Below are 26554 nucleotides of genomic sequence, written 5' to 3' on the forward strand. Positions count from 1 at the left end.
AGGACCCTTGTTCCCTGTTCACCGTTCTCGGTTGTGGTGGTCCAGAATGTTCATTTCCTTTTAGTTTAGTCTTTCCATTCTTGTAAGTTGATTGTTTTTTTTTTTTTTTTTTTTTCGTGTGTTATCTTTCGGTTCTTATTTTTGTCATTACTTTATGGGAGAATTTTTGTCAGCGTGAAATCTTGATTTTTCTCAAATTCTGCCTACCGCCCAACGTAAAGTCTTGGATCTGCCACTGTATTGTGCGTTTTTTTTTTCGGTTTTTGTATGTTTTTTCTCGACGCAGTCGATATAGTTTCGCTTTTTACCCTTTGAACTTAAAGACGCTATTCCATGGAAACGCAAGTCACCTGATCTAAATTCTGTTTCTCGATTGGCTACATACTGATAACTTAACAGCGTTCGAAAAACTGTATCGGAAATTAAAATTGCGTGCCACGTGTTATTTCCTGAATGAAATGTAGAATATTACAAGTAAAAAGAACAAATTTTACTGCGTCGGCTGTTTTTTTTTTTTTTTTTTTTTTTTGGGGGGGGGGGGGGGTTTGTTTTTTGTGTTATCTTTATATTCTTGAATGCTGAGGTTTTTCTTCAGTTTTAATTAGTTTATTGTTGTATGTTCTGTGTGTCGACTTGCGGTTCTCATATGTCATTGATGTGTTTTGTATGATGATTGTTGCTTTCGCTTTGTGCATGTTATCTTTAAGATCTTTGTATGGCGATTGTTTTATTTTCTTCTCTGATCTTTCGGCTCTGGTATGTTGGTGGTTGTAGTTTTTGTTATGTTTACCTTTCGTGTAGTCATTTAGTTTTTGAATGTGCTGGGTGTATTTTTTTATTGTGTCGTTTTTCAGTCTTGTATGTTATTCTGTTTGTTATATTGTGGCTCTTTTATGTTGATTGTTGTTCTGTATTATCTGCGGTTCTTATATTTTTGTTTTTGTTTTTGTTATCTTTCGACTACTGAATATTGGTTGTTGTATTTGTAGTATGTGTTGTATTTCGGCTCTTTGTTGGTTGTTGTTATGTTTTTTTGTGTTTGTGTATTTTGTTTGTTGGTTGTTGTGATGTTTTTTTTTGTGTTTGTGTATTTTGTTTGTTCTTTTTGGATCAGTATTTTATATTTCGGTTCTTGAATGACGATTGTTTTTGTTCGCTCGTTTATTGTATGTTGACTGTTGTTTTTTTTCATCCCGATTTCTTTGGTCGGTTTTTGTCCATTGACCTTTTAAGTACTTCTCCGTCTAAGAATCAAGCAAAATGTGTATTTGGTATGGCACATGAAGATTTTGTTACATTATCCAAATATATATACTTCACTACCTCAAGAAATTACCGTCAGTGTTTGTAATGTTTGCCTTTTTGAGATATTGATAGGTCAAATTTAGTTGAAATGCACTATGAAAAAATGGCGGGAAATTTTCCCGAACTTTTTCTTTTTATAAACAGTCAAAAAATATCTACATCACCAATGCTTCAGGATGAATTTAAATAGCTTTCAGTTTTTTCTAGATGTATTTGAATATGTTTGAACCCACTCATTGCCTGATTCTTTCACAGAATAGTACTTAACTTCATAAAGCGTTTTAACTTCAGTTTCCATTTCCGTTTCTAATTCACGTTGTACGCCAACCATGCACAGTATATTTGTATCAATGGTGAAATACGATGTCCATCCAGCTTAGACCCTATAAACTATGAAACATCTGTTATAAAAGTATTTCCTGTTATAACTAATGATCTTTATTATACTTGAATATTTTGCAAGACAAAAAGGCAAAACTTCAAACAGAGTTTTTCGAATGTCTAAAATAAGTATATTTATACAGTGTTGGTACTTCTTTTTTTTTTGTTTGTTTGTTTGTTTGTTTGTTTTTTTTTTAGCTAATAGCCTTCGGAACAACAAACCCTCGAAAAAACGCCATTGAACCAAACAAAAAAAAATAATTGTCGTACAAAAAATTGAGGTTCGGCTTATCATGTCATTAAAGCTCTATTACATACAAAATATGGTCTTTATACATGTATACACTTTGATGATGCAAAAATGGGGCCAATATTTTATGTTCGATAAGTTTTCTTAGCAATGCAAAGTCTTGTGAACTGCGAACAGAAATGAAAATACAAGAATTTTTTATATCATGTGAAATTTGTGTATAAAGAAGACAAAACAGGGCATTAATTGAATAACCCGCAAAGCAATGCCAAAAAATGAACAAAATGGCCAAACTCGAAAACTGAATTTTGGATTTTGCTGAAAATTGACCTTCACCTGTATTTGATAGTTCTACACAACTGTATAAAGTAGGGGACGGAAAAAAATGGATGGACGGACACACAACTGTTCGGAGGGAATCACATTACTCCACTTCGTGTGGTGTGGTAGTGTATAATAAGCATGCTTTTATCTAGTAGAAACTGAAAAAAATGTAGAGTCTTGTTAGAGTCAGATAACGTACAATTGGCGAATTCGCCCTTATATAAATCAGAAGAGGATGTCCTTCTTAACATTGCCCTTCTAATATGTCATTTCTAGGAAGTGCATGAGACAAGTAAACAAAGAAAAAAAACTCCGTTTGAATACAAAGATACATGTTATCTACAAAGTACACATGCAATATAAACACAATTTAAATTCAACAATAAAGCATTTCTCAATTCATAACTTGTTCTTTAGACCAAACAATATTTTAAATCTGAGAAAGGCTGCTTTCTTAAAGAAAACATTCCACGAAAAAAAAATCTCATTCAGACGCCAACTCGGTTGTCATGTAAACAAGTAGATAATTTTGAGCAGACTGGAACAATAAAGACACAGTCAAGCAGTTCGTAATCCGGCCAATCACAAAAATCTAATATACATAACATAGTGTCTTAAATGATATGTAACACTCTCCTCTAAGCTCACATACTTATTGCTTATGAATGGGACAAAAATTAGAGACATGAAATGATATAATTATAACATGTACATGTAAGTAAACCTTCCAAATATTAGTAATGCTTGTTTTTATCATTTAAAATGAACCACGTTAGTTTTGTATGTAACAATTTTGAATAGACTTTTTTTTGCCGAAAAGTTATTGAGCTTATAGGAATGTAACTAGTTTTTAAACCAATTATTAGCGGCTATATGTAAAATGGAATTATGTTTACAAGTTCTGGACTACTTTACATGTTTTAATGATATAGCCCTCTGTTAGTCTAAATTCACTTTCTCAAAGGAATCTGATTCGACAACAATTTTCACTTTATTATCACAAACGTGACTAACTATGTCAGCCACAGTTCTAGTCGGCTTTGACGAGTCAGGAAGAGGTATGTCAATGCCAGGTGAATGTGACGTTGGAGTCGCCGAGTCATCTGTTTTCTTCGTATCTTGCAAACTGACAGTACTGTTCCTTCCGCTTTCGCTTTTTTCTGACTCCGTTTTATCACATGGTTGTTCTGATTCGCTTCTTCTGGGTATAGGTGAATGCAAAAGCGAATTTTCATGTTCGTCGTCTGGAATCCTCAAACCATAATATGCGTGGAAGTTACTAACAATAACCGGAATTGGCATTTGAATCATAAGGATTCCCGTTAAAGCACACAAACTGCCAACAAAGTATCCTAACAACGACTGTGGATACATGTCTCCGTAACCGACCGTTGTCATGGTAATCAATGCCCACCACATCCCTTGAAAGGCATTTTGGAATTGATCGGGACTGTACGCTTCAGCACAGTATATGAAACTTGCAAATATAGTGGTGTTAAAGGCTACAAAAACAAGGAGAAGCGAAAGTTCTGAAAGGCTGTTTCTACATGCAAGGTACAATATACGTAATCCTTTGTGGTGCTTAATAAAACGAAAAATTCTAAACACGCGAAAAATTTCAATAGCCTCAATAAAAATAAAAAGAGTCAATCCATCTTCAGTTTGCCAAAATAATCCATGCGTCACCTCGACAAAAACAACGATCCATGCCGGTATAATATACACAAGGTCTAGTATTGTCGTAATATTCTTTAGCAACAGAACTTTCCATGGACAAACGGCAAATCTGAACATGAATTCTATGGAAAAAAATATTAAACAAGATATCTCTATTATTTGTATAACCGGATGTGTCGACGTGGTCATGAGCCTCTTGATTTTCGGTGTTTCGTCTGAAACGTCTGGTTCGGTGAAGTTTTGCCAGTAAGACCCCATCCGGTATATTGATTGCCTAACAGGTACCCGGAAAACGTCAAGTGTTCCTAAGAAGAATACTGCTATGGACAAGATAATCAGAAGCATATATGAAATGTGCCAACCCTGAAAAAAAAAAGAATAATGAGACATTCTTAATAAAAGCTGTAATGCAAGAGTTGTTAACGACTTTCGGATCTTCGGGTTCGATGCCATATTGGTTTATGTTTTATCCACATTTGCAAATACTGTTCACTTTTAATTCGTTGGTAATTTTAAGTTTTCGTATTATGTTAAAATACGAGAACTTCAGTTAACGATTTTAGTTTGTTCTACTCTCAAATTGGGCTGGTATCGATTGGAAAAACTACCTACTGTTTCAAACTTTATGACATCCATTAGTTGGCCAAACTTAAAAATAATATTATACTTCAAGATATATACTTTAGATATATCATATACATACGCCTGCAGTTGAAGGTGATAACTACATGAATGAGTAATATCGCCAGAGAATAAGTCCTATTCTTTTCTGGTTGTTTTGACCTAGTATACCACCCTAAAACGCAGGCAATATGCGTTATATTATGGTTTGTTCACGTTTCTCCAACATTTAATTATACTGATACTGATACTACTTCAACAGCTGGTTTACTTGGATATGTGGTTTACAATGTATTTTTTAATTAATCCAAGTTCCATACGGGGGAGGTTAAACGGAACAGTCTTTATTTTGGTTACGCCTAGGGAAATTACCATATTTGTCACAATAGAAATGAAATAATTCCCATGTTAAAATGAGAACAAATCTAACCCCTCCATGAATTATTTCTTAAGTATTACACATTACAAATATATCGCAGTTATTGCATACACATGTAACATATGAGAAAAACAATGCAAAATTAACAAAACATGGAACACTTTCAAAGTTACATTGAAAGCATAGCACAAAGTAAATTTCAAACAATTTATCACTGCCGAAGTTCCATACGTATACAAAAGGATGCCTGGTCTGCATAATCTTGAGCTATCATCTGTTGGTTGAGGAATCTGTCTTTAAGGATGGCAAGTCTGTTGTCGATGTTTCGGTATTTCTTCAGCTTTTGTCTTGCTATTGCGCCTGCTGCTACCTGTATCTGATTGGCTCATGTGTTTGTTTGTGTTTTTGGAGCAGTTCTATCAATTTATAAATGTTCAGATGGACGTGTCTAATGAGTTTCTTCAGCTTGCTGTGCCATCCGTCTAAGTAATTGTTGGTACGTGGTCCTTTTGTTGAGAATTGGTTCTTGTCTTGTCTCTCTATCCAGTATTCGGTTACACAGTCGGCGAAAGCTGTTGTGTCGATGTCCATGCCTTCTGCGTCTGCTAATGCGCTGAGCAAATATCCTCTACAAGGTCTGTTGGGATAAGTGGAAGTACGGTTGCTCGTCTCACCAAAAGTCGTAGGTCGCCGTTCTCTTTGTAGGCTGTTCCGAGTCAAAGTTTGTATTCCCCGCCAAATACACCGAGTATAATGGAAGAAACAGCTCTTGAGTGACACGTTGGGAAAAGCCCGCTGTGCGGAGTTGCGGGTAGCAGTCTCGAAGTCGGTACAGAAAGTTGTAATCCTTGTTACTGGCCTGCGGTCTTGAGTAGGTTGAAGAGCCGGTTAATATTTTTTTAATATCACAAAATATAGATTTTTGTCCACTTTGGCTTGCCATGGTAATGAACCGCGACGGTGCATCAAATGAAAATTTATCCAAACACGAACTAAATAATATTCAGTATAGCTCAAATGAAAGATTGAGCAGAACCCATTGATGCCTTGTGGTGAGACATTGCATATGTCTGTCAATTTAGGTTCATTAAAAATTTACAGAGATGGCGAATACAATGCTTGCAGTGAACTTTGTACAAGATAAGTTCTGCAGTCAGACTTCAGTTGTATGCCTATCAGTACATGGTTAAGACAACTAGAGGGAACAGACGATATTGACAACGTGATGAACCCACTAGTATTCTCCCTTCTTCCTGGAAAGAGCAAACAAACATGCGACCGGCTCTTCAACCTACTCAAGACCGCAGGCCAGCAACAAGGACTACAACTTTCTGTACCGACTTTGAGACTGCTACTCGCAACTCCACACAAAGGGCTTTTCCCAATGTGTCACTCAAGAGCTGTTTCTTCAATATATTAAAATGAGGAAGTATGTAACAAATGTCTTCAATATCAACATTTTACGGTTTATAGTAGAAAAAATCATAATGTTATAATGAGCAACTAAATGGATATCAATATCCAGAGACTTTTGTGTTATATAAATCCAGTTTGTTAAACTTTCAGAAAGATGCCAAAAAAAATACACGAACTACCACTAAATATTATAACAAATTTAGATTTTATATCCAATTGAGAAAAGATAAGAATACCATGCCGTCCGATTATTCCCCATTGTGGAAATTGTGTAGACTTCTTGACTATTTTTTGCTACCTATAGTTAAAGACCAAGGAACTTATGTACGCGTGTATACAAGCATGTTCAATAATGAACTAATTAATGCAGCTGAAAATGTTCACTTTGTAATGAAAAAGGAAGACTATGCTATACTTTTGAGCAATGAGAACTTATTTCTAATATTATAATTTGTTCTATTAGAATTAGTTCTTCATGCGATGTGCAATAAGGTCAGTCCCTAGCCCTGACATATGCGACATACATACAAACGTAAGAACTTATTAACTTCATCGTTGAAAAGTTCCCAAACAAGCACAACATAATTAGCTCCGAGATGATGGCTTCATTGTCTTTAATGGGTCTTGAGATCAACTTCAAATATTATTTAACATTGCTAATAAGAACCTGAACTACTCAAATTTATTAATTCGTTATCTAAGTCCTCAGTAAATTTCGTAGAGAGAGTACAATTAAATCCAACTCAAATAGGGTGAAACCTTACGACACTTAAGATTTAATAGTAGTCCAATATACCTAATGCACAATCTCAAAAGTTTTAATTCATTAAATAGTTACTCGACTGCAAAGTATACAGCTTGTGCTGCCCACTAGCAGAACGTGTGCTCTCAGACTTAAGTCAATAAAAAAAAATAATAAAAAGTTATTAACACTATCCAACATTACACACGATCTCGTATTTGTTACGAAAGCTCTGGTCTTATACAATTAATGACCCTGAATGCTCTGAACTATTAGAACCACCACTAAAGCAGACCCTGGTCAAACCTTTACAAGTGCGTCTTTCATGAACAATTAATCTATAAATATTACTCCATGGCACTTTTTATCTATTGAAGATAAAATCCTCACATGTATATACCGTTCTTTATATATGCATCTTCTACATAATACATTTAAACGTAATCATGAAACTAATTGATATTTTCACTCTTTGATATGAAGCCAATGCAACATTCCTGAAATATACTTGTGATATGTGTAAATGTATTACAAAATACATTCGATTTCTCTTAACTATTATTTTTCATCCGCCGATGAAACTTTTTCCCTTAAGACTGCCTCAATGATTGCAAGTTGGAGCGTGGAGACATTATACGAAACCGGAAAAGCTGTCCAGGCTGCAATAGAAATGGAGCGCTACAACCTTGATATTTTGGGATTATGTTAGATGGACATCATGTGGAGCGGTCATACTATCTTCAGGGCAAACTCTACTGTACTCTAGACCATAAAACGAGGATGGCAAAAATAAACATGGAGTAGAAATCTCACTCAACATGAAGGCCAAATCATCATTCATCGAATGGAATCCTGTGAGTGAAAGATTTATCGTGGCAAGATTTATGTCAAAGATACAAAAAGCAAGTCATTCAATGCTACGCTCCTACCCACGTAGCTGAGTATGAAGACAAAGAAGAGTTTTACAACCAGCTCCAAGATACCCAAGACTGAACAACACTTGGGGTATCTTGATTGTAATGGGTGGCATGAATGTCAAAGTTTGAAAAGATAACACAGGGAGGCGAACTCATCACGGGAAAGGAATGAATTGGTAACATCAACGAAAATGGAGAACTCAGAATTAAGATTTTTGCTCCCAGAACGATCTGGTCACAGGAGGTATGACGTTCCAACTCCCTCACAAGGATATACACAAAACGACCCGGGTGTCTCCAGAGATGAAAACTAGAAACCACATAGATCACATTACAGTCACCAGGAGATGGAAAAATAACACGACACTGTTAGAGCTTATCGAGTTGCTGATATAGCATCCGATCATCAACTAAATTGGCTAAATTGAAGATCAGGATAGCCATAGCAACCAGACAAGATCAGATTAGAAGGCGAAAGTATAACATAAGGAATAGGCGCAGTAGACAAACAATTGGAAAGAGTAAAATCCACATATAATACCACATGCCAAGAAGAACTTGGATTGTCAAAGAAGGAATACAAGCCATGGTTATGTGACGATACATTCGAGACAACTGAGAAGCATAGGTCTGTTAAGATATAACTTGACCAGGTCAAGACAAGATTTCTGAAAGAATGGTTGACGAGCGAACATATAAGCATTAGGAAAGAAGTAAAGAGCAAGGAACGGACAGGACAAAAAGAACCTATATCAATGAGCTCGCTTAATTCAAAATCAAAGAATGCAATGGACAGAAATGACACAGGAATTGAGTACAACATCACACGCCAACTGACAGGCAGAAAGACCAACACATCCAAACCAGTGAAAGACAAAGATGGCAATGTGATAACAAACCTAGATCGACCACTTTTTAATGGAGAAGATATATCAGATGCTCCTGATCTACCTCCTGGAGAAGACCTTGATGTTGATATATACTGGCCCAATCTCGAAGGATGAAATCATAGAAGCCCTACGAAAAAGGACTGGAAAAGCCCCAGGACCGAACCAAATTTCCACCTTGAGGTCTTGAAGATCAACCCGGAAAAAAGCCGACAACATCTTCATTAACTGATTGACTGATTGCTGGGGTTTAACGCCCGAGCAGCAATATTTCACCTGTTCTGCTGACACTCGGACCTGCACGGGGCCCTACATCACCTTGCATGACCTGTTTGAAAACATCTGGGAAACAGTCGAAATCCCTAAAGAGTGGAGTTTAAGCTACATCATTATGCTTCCGAAGAAGGGCGGCCTGGGCAACTGTCAAAAGCTGGAGAGGAATTCAGGTACTCTCCAGATTCCGATGCGGTCGATCATGTATTGACCAAATTGCCACATTACGGGTCATCGTCGAGAAGTAAATAGAATGGCAATCAGCCCTCTTCATAAACTTCGGGGACTTCAAGAAGGCCTTAACATAGTTAACAGAAATGCACTAAGACACTGTGGAATCCCTGTCAAATTGTAAAGATTATCCAAGGACTCTACAAAAACACCAAATGCCAAGTCATCCACAATGCAACACTCTCACCATCCTTCAATGAACATACAAGACATACTCCAATGTTGTCTCCTGTCACCCCTTATTTTCTATATAAGTGTGCAAGAATTTTAATTAAGAATTGGCTATGATAAAAAATTTGTCTATTGAAAAATAACATAAATTTTCCATGTGCATATTGTTTATTGCGCGAAGTGCAATAAACAAAATATGCACATGGAAAATTTATGTTATTTTTCAATAGACAAAATTTTTAGCATAGCCAATTCTTATAAATTAATCTTAAAACATATTTTTATCTTTAAACATGAGAAAACTAGCTCTGAATTTAACTGAATAGGGGCGTGTCATTATTTTTTTATCTATTGAGTTATAACAAAATTATTTTAACCAAATAGATTACAGTATTTATCTCAAATTAATTTATTTAGATATGATATACAATTATGCATTTACTCATAGATTGCTTCTTGCCTAATTGATATAGTTTGGGGTGCTAAAGAGCTATAGACTCTAGACTGGCCATGCATAACTGATTGTGACGTGGGCTGCTTGCCTGCACAAGTTCTAGACTTTCTTGTGCTATCGCAGGGGAAACTTTTCGGCCTACCGAGTCCCAGACTTTCTCGTGCTCAGTATGGTTTAGAATAAAAGCAGCTCCTCATCAATTTCTGGCTACAGACAAAGCCATGTCTTGTTTAGGCCAAGTAAATTTCATCCAATCGGGTCGGGAGGATTTTATTTTTTTATTTTTTCTCCTTACCAGATATTTGCTGGCCTAATTTTTATCTTTTATGTGTATAGACATGTTCTAAATCCATAGCCACATCAGATTCATAGATGAAACATTCTTTTGGTCACCAAGAATTGAAAGATTTGTATATTATAGTGCCTAAATACAAGAAACTGAATTAAAAAAATCCTGATTTTGAAATTACCGTCCCATTTAAAAAAATCATTTTTTAGGAGCGGGGGGGGGGAGGGGAGATAAACCTATTAACTAATTTTATTTGGTCTTAATTAGAATACAGTTTCTGATTATCTGAGTCTTTACTTTCATATGTCCTCCCTTGATATTTATACAATATTTTACATTTATTTATACAATATTTTACATTTATTGTTTATCGTAAATTTGACCAGCAAAAAAAAAAAAAACCTGCCATATCCCTGAAAAAAAATATGATTCAATTGCTATTGAAAAAAAAATTAAATACTTTTAAGAAGAGCATGAAAAAAATATTTAGCAACATTGAAAATCCCAGCCCCACTCTCCGTTATAAAAATGGTCGGTGCCTTCATATACGAAGTTACTTCTTTTCAGCCATTAATTCCTAAATGGCTCCAGTCACAATCTTCTTTATGGTAATGCACTTTGTGGTGTAATGTCAAAGAAATCCCCCTTTACTCTAGTTATATCATACAGACATCAGGGATTTAATTACTTGCATGTTTCTGGTCCTTTTTGGTATCTCTTTTGATGGTATAACACCTTGCCCGTGATACAGGGTAAGTATTTGTCAAAAATAATTACTGAATAAAACAATGGGAGATTAGATGGACTGTACAACAAAAACTGTCCCGCTAAAGTATAAACAGTGTATCTCAGTACTAAGAGGAACTTTGGAACAAAAAACAACTGTAAGGACATAAGAGCGCCAAATATTAAGTGTAGCATTTAAAAGAAAGGCAATAGAAATGATGCATTTCAAATCGCAGCCCAGCTGCACACACAGAAGCTGAACAACTTCAACACAATGCCAATAATTTCCCCCCAAACAATCCACAAAATAAATATTACCATTTTCATAAAATGAAAAAAATGAAGCTACTTTTAAATATATTTTTCGGTGGAAAATGCATATTTTTGGCACGGTGCTGTAAGTTAGTGTTCCGAGAAAAATAGAAGTATGGATTTCGCGAAATCAATCTCGGACAACATTTACAAAAACGGTTCGAGCTCCGCCGCAGCAGAATAAAAACTTAAGACGGTACCGTACTAATACTACAAGCATGTCATACTACTCATTTACTAAAAATGGATCTGCTTTGAAAATTACAGTTGGATCCAAAGGAGAGGCTTATGCTCGAAAGGGTTAATTGTGTAAAAATAAAGAGCTCCGCTGAGCACAGCATGATACGACCACAATGGTCGGACCTCGAACAGTTGGGGCAAGTGTGGACACAACATTAGTTTTGACACACTTGAGCATACGGACTAACAGTTCACTATGGACACAACAACTGATTTGGATACAAGAAATATAACACAAAATTTTAAAAATCGGGCAAAAAATTAAAAAAGAAGTCGATATTTTTTGTGTGTGGCCTCTTTGAACCCTTATAATTCAATGCCGTAAGAGACATCTGAAATATGATTGAAAAACACAGGTAGGGATTTTCCAATACTAATAATGTAGGGAATCCAGTAACAAAAATCGTACTAAATATTAAAAAGGTCGACTTTTTTTGTTCTGTGGCCCCTTTGACCCCTTATAACTTGAAAACGGTAAGACATATCTGAAATCTGGTCAAAAATTGCAAACAGGAATTTTCCTAAGAAATGACAATTCTTCGAAATCGGACCGTAAATTTAAAAAAAAATCAGGCGCATGTGGCTCAATTTTGTACCCCTTAAACTCCAAAACAGGTAAAGATAAGCCTACCCTGTAAAATATTTAAAAAAAAAACAAAGGGAACAGATAGAAATGTGAATCATTAAAATCGAATCAACAATAAGCTTTGTCTATCAACTCTAATGATAATTTCCTTCTTTTGGCCGTTGACTCCTAAAAGGGGAAAACAAAACCTCCAAAAGCCATGTCCCTATACATAATGTATTGAAATTTCAAAAAGATTGGATGTTTTACTCAAGTTAAAGTTATTGACGACGACGACGACGCGGTGATACCATTACACGACCGAAAAATTTCTTGCGGCCGTTTAAAAAGTGCAAATCGCCGGAGCGCCACCTTTCGTCAGCGGTTCCCCCTTTTGTTTTCGATATTTCCGGATCCACCACTCACTATAAATAGACAGTCCTAACTTATTAATTCTAATGCAATAAAGAAAAAAATGACAGAAAATGCGTAGAAATAATCCTGCCCAATATGTATGGAGGAAGAACAAAATCAATGATCCGGGGAGGGGTTACTTTCTATATACGGTATATAAGGTGTGTGCATTCCTCTCCGGGTCAGTGGCTTCAGTGACAAAATCATACATGTAAGTATGCATCAATGACTTCACATGTAACCAAAATATACGCAATTACAACTATTGGTTCGGCATCAATACAGAAGTTTTATGGTCGTCATCATGAACTCGTGGATCGTTATGGTGTATCCATCAGCACCATGAAAACTGATTTATTCAACGGGTCATAGTTTTCCTTTCCTCGTTTGTCTACCCCGGACTTGACTTTTTATGAGCAACTCGGCAGGTGTTTCTAGAAAAGCAGAGGACTCTTACCCTACCGGTGCACCTGGTCCATGCTCCTAGTTTTTAGTGGAGTCTGAGTTTACTTTTGTTGCTTTGTATGTATGGTTTTGGTTACTATATGTTCTTTGTTGTGTATGTCTGTTTTCCATGTCTGGTCTTTGTCCCTGGATTACCGCGATAACCTTGGTTCCCTTGATTACTATTTGCTTTATATTATGGGCTTTATATTGTCACATAGAAAATCGGACCTTATATTTACACGTTTTTTTTTCTGATAAGTATTACTACAAATTATACTTTTGGTTAACAAATCCGACACGGCCATGAACCCACCTTTGCAGCACTCGGAGAATATGGTCATCCAAAAATTCCCAAATGCGTATCCTTAAATTTGAACTATACTCGGCTAAGTTCCTGCTATGAACGCTATAAACATTTCTGTGTGTGTCCAGATATTCACTCATTAAATTATTCTTTTCTTCCAATTCATTCATGTATGCATGCAGGCTTAATTTTACAGCACTCATCCATCACGTTGAGCTCGATTTCCCAAAAGCAGAGATCCAATTTTACGATTCGCGGGCATAGGCGCGCAGGAATGTGAACCTCAACAGTTTGATATTAGTCAACAACGCATCGGAACATATTAGGATTGTGATTGAAATAATATGAACGTGTCGCCTATTTGTAATTTTCACTACTTGGATCCAACTGTACAAGACGGGTGTCTGGAAAACGCTTGAATATTTCCTTCCTGGTTTTGAAAATTTCGCCGCCGATGTTAAGAGTAATAGTATTTGCCTTTTCATATCTCTGTTGCTCCACTCAGTTCGTAATCAAGTTTCGAAAGTTCAATTTTCGACTTTTTTAAGGGGTTAACATTGTGTGTTGCAATAAGATATTGTGTCATTTCCGCTTCCTCAATTACGAATATAAAAGTGCACTTATCATAAAAATGCACTTGCGCCTATAACTCAGATGACGTTGCGCACTAGTGCTTCAACATTTGTGACGTCAAGTTACATGCCTAAACTAGACATGGCTTTCCCTCGAAAAATGCGTTTCTAGTAAATGCATGTACAGAAAGTTACCTGAAAGCCCGGGTAATATTTTCGTTCCACAAGTTTCTCTCGAATATTTTTAGCGATCCTAGGGTTGCTTATATTGACAAGGGAACCAGATTAGCACAGAAAGGGAAAGGAGTTATTTACACACCTGTAGCCGGAGGGGTGGGGATGTTCTTGGGGTTCTTAATAACCCCCTTAAAAACGAATAAGCACTATTAAAGTCGAAATTTTGTTTGATTTGTGATTATTCTAGTCGATAGTGGTGCAGGACTCGCTCCGTTAGTCTAAGGAACCCCCCTCCACAAATTCCTGCCTACGGGCTTGATTTAAAGTAAAAGAAAATCATTAATTCTATAACTTAAATGTTGAACAAGCTTATAAAATGGAAATTGGGGAAAAACGTTCAGAAAACTGAGATAAAAAGTTCGGATTAGTTATTATCGCAACCGTTTATTTAATTAATTCATCGTGTTAAATTCCAACGATGATTAGGAGGCATAATAGCGGTGTTTTGCATTTGCGCCGATTTAATTTTTTTCTTTCACTCGCGCCGATTTTTTTTACATTACAGATAAATTAAGCTATCAATATATGTTATTTCTTTATTTTATTTATCAACATCAATATATACCTCTGTTCCATAACTGTTGACCGTGCTCACCACAGAGAGGTTGAAGTAGGATTTCGAACAAGACAATTTCGACAGTAAAAAACGCTCTATGTACATCCACTAAATTTCTGAATGCAGCAATTCAGTATTAAGGGGTTTCATTCTCATTTTTTCATTTGTTCTCAAAGATTTATAACCCTAGTTAAAACAATCTTTTCGGTATAACCATGCTGTCGGTGCCTTGCTAGCCTAGTACGACTCTAAAGTAACATTATATATTTTGTACACAAGACACAAAATTGGGCACTTCAATATTTATTGGTCAGTATGGATTTTGTTTGAAACAATCAGTACTCATAATGCGGACACAAACAAACATGATTTAAACATTATTTACTTAAGATTCACTTTACACAAAAAATATATTAACATTTTTAACGACAATTTTAAAATATGGCAGCGTCATTTCGGATAACTTGCAATCACTTTAGCAAACAAGCTAGAAAATGTTCGACAGAAACTATGCGATTTGTGAAGGATGCGACCAAATTAACATCTATTAATAATCTTTATGAGGAAACTAGTGGGAATCAAATCGGGTTCTCAAAACGAAACAAACAATGACCGACCCATATTGTTATTAAGTGTTGTTGGGAAAGTCATGGAAAGATGTGTCTAAACGTTTATATAACTATCTTCGATCAAATGAAATAAAAGCTTGTAACCAGTCTGGATTTACACCAGGAGATTCAACCGTCAACCAATTAATAATTATAACTAATGAATTTGGAAAAGCACTTGATCAAGGAAAGGAAGTAAGAGTTATCTTCTGTGATATCAGTAAAGCATTTGATTAGGTTTGGCATCGAGGACTGATTTGTAAATTAAAGATTGTTGGAATTTGCAATGATTTGTTAGAATGGTTTTTTAACTAATTACAGAAGAGGAAACAACGTGTTGTTATTAACAATTGTTTTTCCTGAATGGTTGTTGATAAGAGCTGGTGTTCCTCAGGGATCAATACTTAGACGTTTATTGTTCTTTATCTTTATAAATGATATCGTTACCGAAATTGAATTCGTGATAATGCCAGGAACGTTTCCAAATCCACTGCAACACGGGTTTCAGAAAGGTCTGGGTTGTCTGACTGCGTCCTTTTGTCTTCTTGAAACAATTTATAATAACATTGAACAACACAGTAAAGTATTTGCCGCATTCCTAGACAGTAGAAAAGCCTTTGATACGGTATGGCGCAAAGCACTTATGGTCAAACTTTGTAACTTAGGTGTTAAAGGTAAAGCTTGGTCCTGTATAAATATGTTATATAGTAATACACAAAGTTCAGTTATTGTAAATCAATGCAAATCGAAGTATTTTGAAGTAAATGAAGGTGTAAGGCAAGGTGGTGTGTTATCTGGTTTTTTATACCTTGTGTTTATTAATGATTTGATCAATGAGCTGTGTAATTCTAATCAGGTAACAGGTGTAAATAGTATAAAATGTTGTGCCCCTTCGCTTGCTGACGATATTACATGGATTGCTACAACACCTAAAGCATTACAACGAATGCGTGATGTGTGCACCGAATATGCGAATAAGTGGCGGTTTCAGTTCAATGGCAAGAAATCGTGTGTGATACAATTTTCTAAATCTTTCGTAAAATCAGACTTAAAATGGACAGTTAGCCAGGAAATAATTCCAATTTTAGAAAGCCACGTGCATTTAGGGATTGAACTCAATGGTAAATTTAAGTCTCTCTCAAGGACAACGAACGTTTGTAGGAAAGGTAGAAACATTTATTTTGCAATTGCCAATATCAGATGTGGAAATACAAATCCGTCAGTGCTTATAAAATTATATAGATTTGTTGTTATACCCACCGTTCTATACGGTTGTGAAGTATGGAACAATTTAACGAATACCGAGCTAGCACTTCTAAATAGATTTCAACATTTTGTTGTCAAACATGCACAAAAGTTCAGCACACTTACACGATCGGACATTTGCGAAAGTATGGTTGGGTTACGCAGCATTACAAGTGAAATCGAAAAACGCAAACTTTATTTCTTCGGCAAACTTTGCAAGTTGGATAATAGCTGCTTGGCGAAAACTATCTTCCTACACAGACTTTTTACATGCCTAACAGACAATCGAAATCGCATAGGCTTTATCCCGGATATTTTAGATATCTTAATCAAATATAACCTGTACGAATGCCTTGCGATCTTTATCAGAGACGGTGACTTTCCTGGCAAATTAGAATGGAAACACATGGTGGTAAATGCGGTTCATACAAAACATGATAATGACTGGAAAACACGTATAGACTCATATAGTGGCTTTAGTCGATTCAGAGAAATCCACAATTCCATTGCTGTTGCTGACATCTGGAAGTACCCTACAAACTGCTTTGATCTGCGTACCGCTCACATTATTGCTAAATACATTTCCTCTGTACCAAACCTAATCGAACAATCATGTAAATTATGTGATCAAATATTCACCGACATGCTTGTCCATGCTACCCAAAACTGTACAAGTACTTCAGAGTTGTTTAATGTTTGGATGGACCTTATAATTGAACATTTTCCTCTAGAGTTGTACGTAGAACTAAGCGAGTATGATGATGAATCGCTTGTCCGAATTCTCCTCGGTAGAAAAACTTCCACTGAACTTTGTGATTCCGATATAGATGAATTCAGACGACTCTGCTACATCCATATTGTAAAGTCAACAGGCGAATATTTAAGATGCTTACGTTGTTGCAATACATTTTTGTAGCTAATGCATGTAATGTCACCAGTACACGAACATGTCTTGCTCACTTTACTTGTATATAGATATGAATTAATAATTCATTATTATTATTATTTAATACTTCCTATTTGTGTGTTAATTAATTTGTAATTATGTAATTGCAATTCATGTAATCTCTATTTTGAGGAATTAAAGAATGAATGAATGAATGAATGTTACCGAAATTGAGTCTACCGTTAAATTATTTGCTGATGATACTAGCCTATATCTTATTGTTGACGATCCTGAATCAGCTGGTCTTACTCTTAACGATGACTTAAACAAAATCCATTTGTGGTCTGAGCGATGGCTTGTCACATTCAATACCCGTAAAACAGAAAGCATGACAGTCTACACTGCTATTCTAAAACTCAATGTTGAAAAGATTCAAATTGATGCAGCAAGAATAGTTACAGGGGGTACTAGATTAACATCAATTAACAATTTATATATAGAAACTGGATGGCAGAAATTATATGTTCGGCGAGAAAATCACAAATTAACACTAATGTACACGATTTTGAACAAGATGACACCTCCTTATCTTCAAACTCTGATTCCTAATAGGCACAGTAAACCAAATCCATAACAGTTACTACCCAACTCGTAATTCTGACCTAATCCAATCAATTTATTGTAGAACATACCAATATTCTAATTATTTTCTATCTTCCACTATTCGGTTATGGAATACATTACAAAATGATATGAAGACCTCGCCATCAGTAAAAATGTTCAAAACTCATCTCGAAAATGAGGTAGTCAAAAAACCAATATATTACTATTGTGGATCACGCAAAGGTCAAATCCTACATGCCAGACTTCGTCTTCAGTGTAGCGAGCTAAATAAAGATATATTCAACAAAAACATTATTCCATCCCCACTATGCCAATGCGGCGAAATAGAATCTGCGAATCACTTCTTACTCTTTTGTCCACTACATCAATCGCTTAGGGACAACATATCTCAGCACTTCAACTTCCTGATCAACTGACTTCAAATATTCTCCTATTTGGATCAGATGAGATGTCTGATGAGTATAACGTTGAAATGTTTACCAAGGTTCAAAACTTTTTGATACAGAGCAAACGCCTCAGATTAAAAGCCTAAATTACACAATTACATCTTTTGAATAATTTTAATACTTCCTTATGATCTGAATTAATTCATAGAGCATTAAATATCAACCTCTTCGCTTTGCACCAAACTCACCAAATGCACGTTATAAGCACTAGAGCACTAATTCATTGAGCTATGCTATATGATATAATTGTTATTCGTGATTTCAGGAGACGGATTGATATAAGACTTGAATCCTGTAAATAATTTGCTATTTTTCGATTCATTCTATTTTCGGTTTGATGTTAAAATATTCAAATTACTTAATAAATATGTTTAAAATAGATAGTGGGAAAAACTTTCAGACAGAAGTGAAAACAGACTTGTATTACATAAGATAATCAACAAGGGAACAGTGAGTATTTGCATGAAACTCAATAGCTTAATTCCTTGCACAGTCACAAAACAGAAATTCGCACTAGAACAAACTTCTATTCTGAATACTTCCTGCCAGTATCAGTTAAACTGTGACAAAAACTTCCGCACATAACTAGTATTTTTAGAGATCGGATTCAGGGGCATCTGCTAAAAGTAAAAATCTTTACTATATTGATTTACTATACATGCCAGATTGCGAATGAACAGAGCTTAACGAATATCTGTCCCATCATAACATTGTGTTGGCCCCTAATTACATCTGTGGTCATGTCGAATCAACAACCCGTTTTTTGCTTGTTTGTCCCAAATATACTTATTTGTAAAAAAATGTTTTCAATGCAATCGATGTACCTATAAGTGTTAACGTATAGTCGTATGGTTAAAATGTATAAGTTCAGAAGTTTATTATCAAACATGAAGGTTCATAAATGTAAGATTTTCACGAACTGCATCTCTTCACTAATTTTGTAATTCTATTAATTCCGTTCTATTTTGTTTCGTTAGTCAGTTAACAAATTATTCCATCTAGCACTTGATTCATAATTAAGCCTTTTCTTTTAAATTTATTCTTAAGGACATGGAACTTTGTAGAAGTTACCAATCTAGATTTTGAATCCTACTCATAGTTTTGTTTGTAAAATGTGCTTATTGCATTTGTCTGTCCTTACTTGAATAAATATGTTTAAATTAAACATTTTGAACAACAAGTAAATCGTAGTACAGCCATATAATTTATCAATTATAATTACGTCATCATGGCAGATCCAAGTGAAAATTAGGGGTGTGCCCATGCTAAAAAAATAATTGTTTGATTACATAGAAAATCACTGCATTTAGACTGGTCCCTCTAATGCCAGTCAGTCGACCCCCCTCTTTTCTGTACCCTTTTTTCGGAATTTCTGTACCCAACACTTAAAGCCTGCTGTGGTAACATAATTCAGTTTTCTATCCCATCAACAAAACATTGTAAAAGCAAAATGTACCTACCTTAGACATTCTAGTAGGACCAAGTTCATCTAAAAAATTCCATGCTCTACTTGGCCAACTTTGCAAATCTGACTCTTCATCAGGTTCACTATGTAAATCGTAGACTCTTGTAGGAAATTCTTTGATTTCTTCAAGTAACATTTCTCGTGCCTCTATTTCACTGATTGCATTTTCAAGATATGTCTTACAGCAAGCGGATAAACTAGAATAGTTGAGTTGCCAAAATACCAAGTCTTTTTCAATTTGTCGCGGGCATACATCACGCGGTAAATGCATTTCGCCATCTCTATAAAAATCCAATATACACTGAAATACAACATGGTTTCGATCGAAAAAATATGTTTTTGACTCCTCATCATAGAAAGGACTTGTTGTATCAAGATCTGCTAACCGCGTTGATGGAACGTTTTGCAGTGTACTGTCATATGTTTGGAAGAGTTGTCCACCAACATTGATCTTTACTACCTCGCCAGCAATTGCCGCAAACTGTCTTAAATGAGATGCTAACTGAAGCTGGAAATTGGAAAGAGGTGGATGAGACACAGATGGTTTTGAGCCTCGGCTGTGAACAGAAAGGCTTGTTGATGAAAGTCCGCGATCGTCGACAAGAGTTGATTTCCTTCGAATAGGCAAAGACAAGTAGTGGGTCATTCTTTCCTAAATTTAAATAAGTCATGTTCAATACTCTACGTGCTCTCCAATGGATACATTTACTCCTTCTATCTCTTTTTAGCTAATATTATATCTGGCTTCCGTTCAAAGTAATGGGCGCCGCCATTTGCACTTAATGCTTGGAATGTAACGTCATAAAAAAGAAAAGTAACGGCGCTCACTTCTACGACGTCGAAATGCGCGCACTTTTCCGAGTAGTAACAGGGCGTACTTATAGTATTGTGTACAAAGAGCTGTTATTGTTACTTTAAATAAGGTAAACGGAAGAAAAGTCATAGGACATAAAGTCACAATTTCTATAGGAAAAAAGTTATAGGAAAAATGTAACAAGAAAAAAGTCACAGTTGTTGGTGCAATGCATTTTATTTAAAAATCATTCATGATGAAATGTAAGTACAAGAATTTTTAGTTTAATTTTAATTTATCTAAAAATATAAAATTTATGTGAAAAACTTATACAATTATAGATTTTAAAAAAAGTTACTATTTTTATTTTTCACAATGCATTTATGATTAGAAACAATACAGAATACAATAAAAACAAATGTATTGCAATTAAAATAAACAAAAATTTGTTTCACCATAAAGAACGTGTCTGGTAAATATCTTACTGACTTTGAATTAAAAAAAGGGCTTCATTTCACTTTTTACATAAAAAGAGAAAGTCTGCTGTCCTTAATCATTAGAACAATGGATGTCATCAGAAGCAGCAAGTGGGGTGTCAAAGCCTGCTACCATGGGTAGAGAATGACAATGCAACTGTAGGCCAGCCAATAACCATGATCCGTTTGATATACAGTATACAGTACGCAAAAGCCAGATTGATCAATGAAGAGCAGACCACTAACACCAGAGACAAGCCAAGCCAAGCCAGATATTTGTCAAGACGTTTACACAGAGCTATTCCAGACTCTGGTTGACCGTTGCTAAGATAGACTGCTCCAAATGGCAGTACAGACCGTTGTAAAAGACTTTGAAGACAGTGTAGTTCTAGCGGCGACAGCAGTGTTTGGCAGACACACTGACCTCCAAGGATGCTTCTACCACTTGACTCAAACCACTTGGAGGAAGATTCAGCACCTTGGTTTGATTCCGTTGTACTGACAGATTGACGACTCCAAGCTCTTCTGTGGTATGATTGATGGTCTTGCGTTCCTACCAATAGACGATCTACAAAATTGTACGCACTTGCTTAAAACTATTTGTCCAGCTAATCCAGCGGAGCAGCTGAGCTTTTAGACTACTTTGACAGTACATACAGTGGAAGCCACCACCGCACCGTTATTCCAGGACAAGGTCTCCGCGTGGTGATGTGTCGTACACCGCCGATGTTTCCACCAGCAGTCTGGAGTGTACATGAAGCAATAAATCATACCTTTATGATCCGCTGTTTGTGTAACATAAACTTACGATAAAGTTAAGCTCCGTTTTGTTTGATTTTTTTTATGTTTAGGACCATTTTGCCGAAACGATAAGTCTCGAAACCCGGGGGGGGGGGGGGGGGTCAGAAAACAATAAAAAACGAAAAGGTACCTTCCATGAAGTTAACTAATGCTTAAAAAACATTAAAACAGCTAGGAGCGCATTGAGTTCTCGTGCAACACATGGACGAACTGACAGGCAGCGATATACTGTTCATAAGTACAATTTTGGACCTATTGCAAAATGTATAGTTTGTGCATATCAAAATAACGAAAGCAGATTGGACTTGTATCTTTTATTTCTAACTTTTAAAATGGTCGCGACCGTTTAAATAATTGGAATGATTTCGACTAATGTACTAGTATTGGCTTTTTTGAAGCAAGGTTTCAAGGGTGGGTCAATTTTCAATTTCAGTGTGGCAATGTATACCGTTATCATTAGAATAATATAAAATACATCTTGCCCAACGCCACAAAAGCCATGCATAAAAATGACAAAATATAGGTGAGGACCGGTTTTCCGATAGATTATATCTAATTTTGTATATAACCATAGACTTTTAATATAGCCCATATTTACTTTCTACTGTAAACCTTAAGCATAATTCCCTTTAAATTGAGTTTGAACTGCTCTGCTTGAGTTTATTTTGTTTTTAATCTCATTTTAATTTAATTTCAACTTTTTTTAAAATTTAATTTCTAAATTTCTATGTAAGTCTTTTTTTGCTATTTATTTTCTCTTCTTTCCCTTTCCTTGCAAAATGTGTTTTCAGGCTTAATTCATGCGTAATTATGATACTAATTTATAATATATGTGATAAATGGTTTAGCCTCTTATTTTACTTCCAGGTGCATTGAATATTTTGTGTTGTGTACAAATTCGCAAGATAGGAAATTATCGTATACATGGTTGACCAAAATTTTAAACACTGACATGAAATTGTCAGTTATGTTTAAAATTAATATTATTTTATTGGAATAAAATCATTAAACAATGATATATTATTACAGACTGTAATAATTTGTAAAGGAGGAGGGGCAATAAAGAGTCTTATTTGCCTAAAATTAATGAAAATTAATCATAAAGTGTTGAATGATTTTATTGTGAATTTAGAGACTTGAATCCATCGCAAATGAGAAAATATAAAGATGTCTGGTAATTCTCGCATTGATAGGACAGAAAATTAATTGAACTTTACAAATACTCAGATCTTCAGTCAAGGTTTGTACTTTTTTGTCACTTCGTCCTTGGTCAATATAATCTGAACAGGTCCATATGTAACATATTTTCTTCGTGAAAAGTCCACAACTGATAAATATTTTATTGCTTATCAAATGTAAATATTATACCTTCCATCTTTGGAGAGGGCTCATTATAGACATTGCCTGCTGCCTGATCCTATACAGACTTATACTTAATAAAATATGGTTCTTTAGAATATAACACAGCATCTTTTTCACCACCTTTAAGATCTTGCTAATTTGTAAAAAGCTGTGTATTTTCAATAACCAAATAGTATTTTGACAGTAATTTATGAAGTTTCAAACATTTATTTAACTATAGATCAGGAAAAATGTGTATAAGGTGTGACACACGAATAAAAAAAGCAGATACTTTGTAGCATTATCCAAGTATTTATACCTCTTAATCTCAAGAAAAAAATCATAGTACAACGTACTTGTAAAGTTTCCCTTTTTAAGATATTGATTGATCAAATTTAGTTGCCTTGTGGAAAAAAATGGAGGCAAGGAGTAAACAACAGGCTCTCAGAGGGCCTGAAAGGTTACCTAGCAAACCGTGCCTTATTAAATAAGTAAGTAAATGCAGCAGGGTTTGTTACCATGGGCAATAACTCTTAAAAGAAGTCGCCTGACAACTTTGATTCCTGAAGACTTTTGAAGGCCTCATAATAAGGGTACTTTCAGCAATTGAAATAATTTTGCAAAACCTAACAATTTTGGAGATATATGCAAAATAACTACTGTCTGAACCCTTTGTTCTATTTTTAGTAACGGTTGCCACGTTTATCAACGGATCAATAATCCCCATATCAGTTCTATGTAGGGTACCCCAAGGAACATTCATACCAGGTTTGGTTCCAATTGGTCAAGTAGTGTCAGAGAGGAAGATTTTTGAAAGAAATAACATTATTAAAAATAGCAAAAAATGTCGAAAAAGGGCAATAACTCCAACATGGCTTGACAGATTAAAATGACAATTTGAGCACAGATAAATCTCAACATGCTGAACACTTTATCTTCAACAGATTTTGGCTGTACCTAACAGTTTTGGAGATATACGCGAGAAACTACTGTCTGACCTTTATGTTCTATATTTAGTAACGGTGGCCTTGTTTTTTGACGGATATTTAGTCAGAATTTAACGAAACCTAACGGTTTTTGAGATATATGCTAAACTACTGTCTAACCTCTATGTTCTATTTTAGTTAAAATGTTAATGATGACGACGGGCGCAAAGTGATGGCAGTAAATTGCACTAGCACGCTATACCTATGCTGAGAAAGAAAACAAGACGAAGTTAAATCATGGCTATACATTTACAACATTTTCATCATCACCATTCAACTCAGGAGACCATAACTTAAACCAAATATCGTTGAAATCAAATCAAGTATAAATATTTAAAAAAAATAGCGAGAAAATGGCTGTCCAGAACAGATTTTAATCATCACCATACAACTTAGACTACCATGTTTCCTGAGGAAACCAAAAATCATTGGAATCTAAACAACTGGTGAAAATGCCGGCAAAATGGCAGGCAATTTGAAAATGGCCGCTTAAATATCATTTCAATATTCCTACTCCGGTGATGCAATATCTATTTTGTCAGAATTATAATGGATTGGATTAGTGTTCGATAATTCTGTTGTTTCTTTAAATTTCTTTTCATCTTCATCATACTTCTTTAGTTGTGGAAAAGATAGCAAATACAGCATTGCCACCAAAATGTTCTATTTTTGGTAACAATGGTCCTGTTTTTCAACCAATGAAAAATTTGTAGACAATCAGTTTGTGCAGGATACCCTAAGGAACAACTATTCCAGCTTTCATTAAATTTTGTCCATTGATTTCAAAGAAAAATATTTTCAAAGTTGTACATGTGACAAACAACAAAAAAAATGTTTGAAGGGCCATAACTCCTACATCAGACAACGAATCATTTTGAAAATTTCAGTATAGGTCTGTGTTCTGATTGTGAACAATAAAACCCTTTTGTAATAATTTTGCTAAATTCAATGTTTTTTGAGTTATTTACAAAAAACTGTATTTTGACCCCAATGTTCGTTAGTAATGAAGGCCATGTTTGTAAACTGATTAAGAAATTTTTAATAATCAGTTTGTGCAAGATACCCTAAAGAAAAACTATGCCAACTTTCATTAAAGTTTGTTAAATGATTTTAGAAAAGATTTTCAAAGATGTACACATGAAAAACGACAAAAAAAAATCTGTTTCATGGCCCATAACTACTAAATTGGGTGACGAATCATTTTGAAAATTTTCGCATGGGTCTGTCTTCTGATGGTGAACAATAATACCCTATGTATTACCCTAAATCAAAATTTGTTAAATTCAACAGTTTTTTTTAGTTATTTGCAAAAAACTGTATATTGACCCCCTATGTTCTATTTTTAGTAATAGCCGCCATGTTTTTCCACATTTCCCAAATTTTGAAAAAGGATACAACCATGCCAAATTTCATTCCAATTGTTCCAGCAGTTTCAGAAGAGAAGATGTTAAAAAAAAAACTAACAACAGACAACAAAGGACGTTAAGTGATGACAATAGCTCACATACCCAAGTGAGTTAAAATGTATCTTTTTCACAGATGCTTTCGGATAAACTTATATAGCTGAATATATTTAAGGTAAAAAGACCAATTGAGGAAAATGATGTGCCACCAATTGCTTGATTCTTACACAGAATGGTACTTAACTGAAAAACCATAAGAGATATCTGAAAAATTGATTAAAAAAAAAACAGGCAGGGATTTTCATAAACAATCAATTTTTTATTGTTTTTCAAAAGCTGACCAAAAATAAAAAAAATCAAATTTTGGGTTTTTGGCCCATTTGACTTCTCAATACTAAAAAACTGTAAGAGCTATCAGAAATCTGACTGAAAACAAGAAACTCTTAAGAAAACAGCAGCCTTTTTTAAGACATCAAACTATCTTTATGGCTCTGGAAGCTGGTAAATGACATAAAAAGACATCAACAAACTGTCATAGGAGGACAATGAAAATATTGAGGCCAGATAAAATCTCCAATGAAGACCACATAATGAACACCAAAGACATGGATACTACTGATATTGCAATCTTAATGATACTGACCCATTTGAACACTTACATATCAAATAAATTAAAGAAAATTTAGGAATACATAGTACAGCAACAAATGTTGCATGTTTGACCGAGCTTAATAGACACCCTTTACAAGAGAAAGTAAAAATACTAGCAATAAAATTTTGGGAACATATC

At 35.0% G+C, this 26554-nt stretch overlaps 1 protein-coding gene across 1 annotated transcript; it reads right to left on the bottom strand.

Annotated features, from left to right (window-relative positions):
* Positions 1–535: 535 nt before the first annotated feature.
* LOC148607742 (voltage-gated potassium channel KCNC1-like) lies at positions 536–20751 on the bottom strand. Its single transcript, XM_088545552.1, has 2 exons — positions 19960–20751; positions 536–4300 (listed from the first exon to the last, which is right to left on the bottom strand). Exons 1-2 carry the CDS (start codon positions 20608–20610, stop codon positions 3200–3202), a joined length of 1752 nt encoding a protein of 583 aa, XP_088401678.1. The 5' UTR covers positions 20611–20751; the 3' UTR covers positions 536–3199.
* Positions 20752–26554: the final 5803 nt, after the last annotated feature.

The sequence above is a fragment of the Perna viridis genome, chromosome 9 (genome assembly GCF_037379345.1).
Source record: "Perna viridis isolate PV_CMFRI_1.1 ecotype Kerala chromosome 9, ASM3737934v1, whole genome shotgun sequence".
NCBI lineage: Eukaryota > Metazoa > Mollusca > Bivalvia > Mytilida > Mytilidae > Perna > Perna viridis.

Excerpts from the sequence above, each read along its gene's own strand:
- LOC148607742 (XM_088545552.1), bottom strand. The coding sequence starts at position 20,610 with ATGACCCACTACTTGTCTTTGCCTATTCGAAGGAAATCAACTCTTGTC. Across the intron at positions 4,301-19,959 it reads GTCCTACTAGAATGTCTAAG|GGTTGGCACATTTCATATAT; the intron begins GTAGGTACATTT and ends TTTTTTTTTCAG.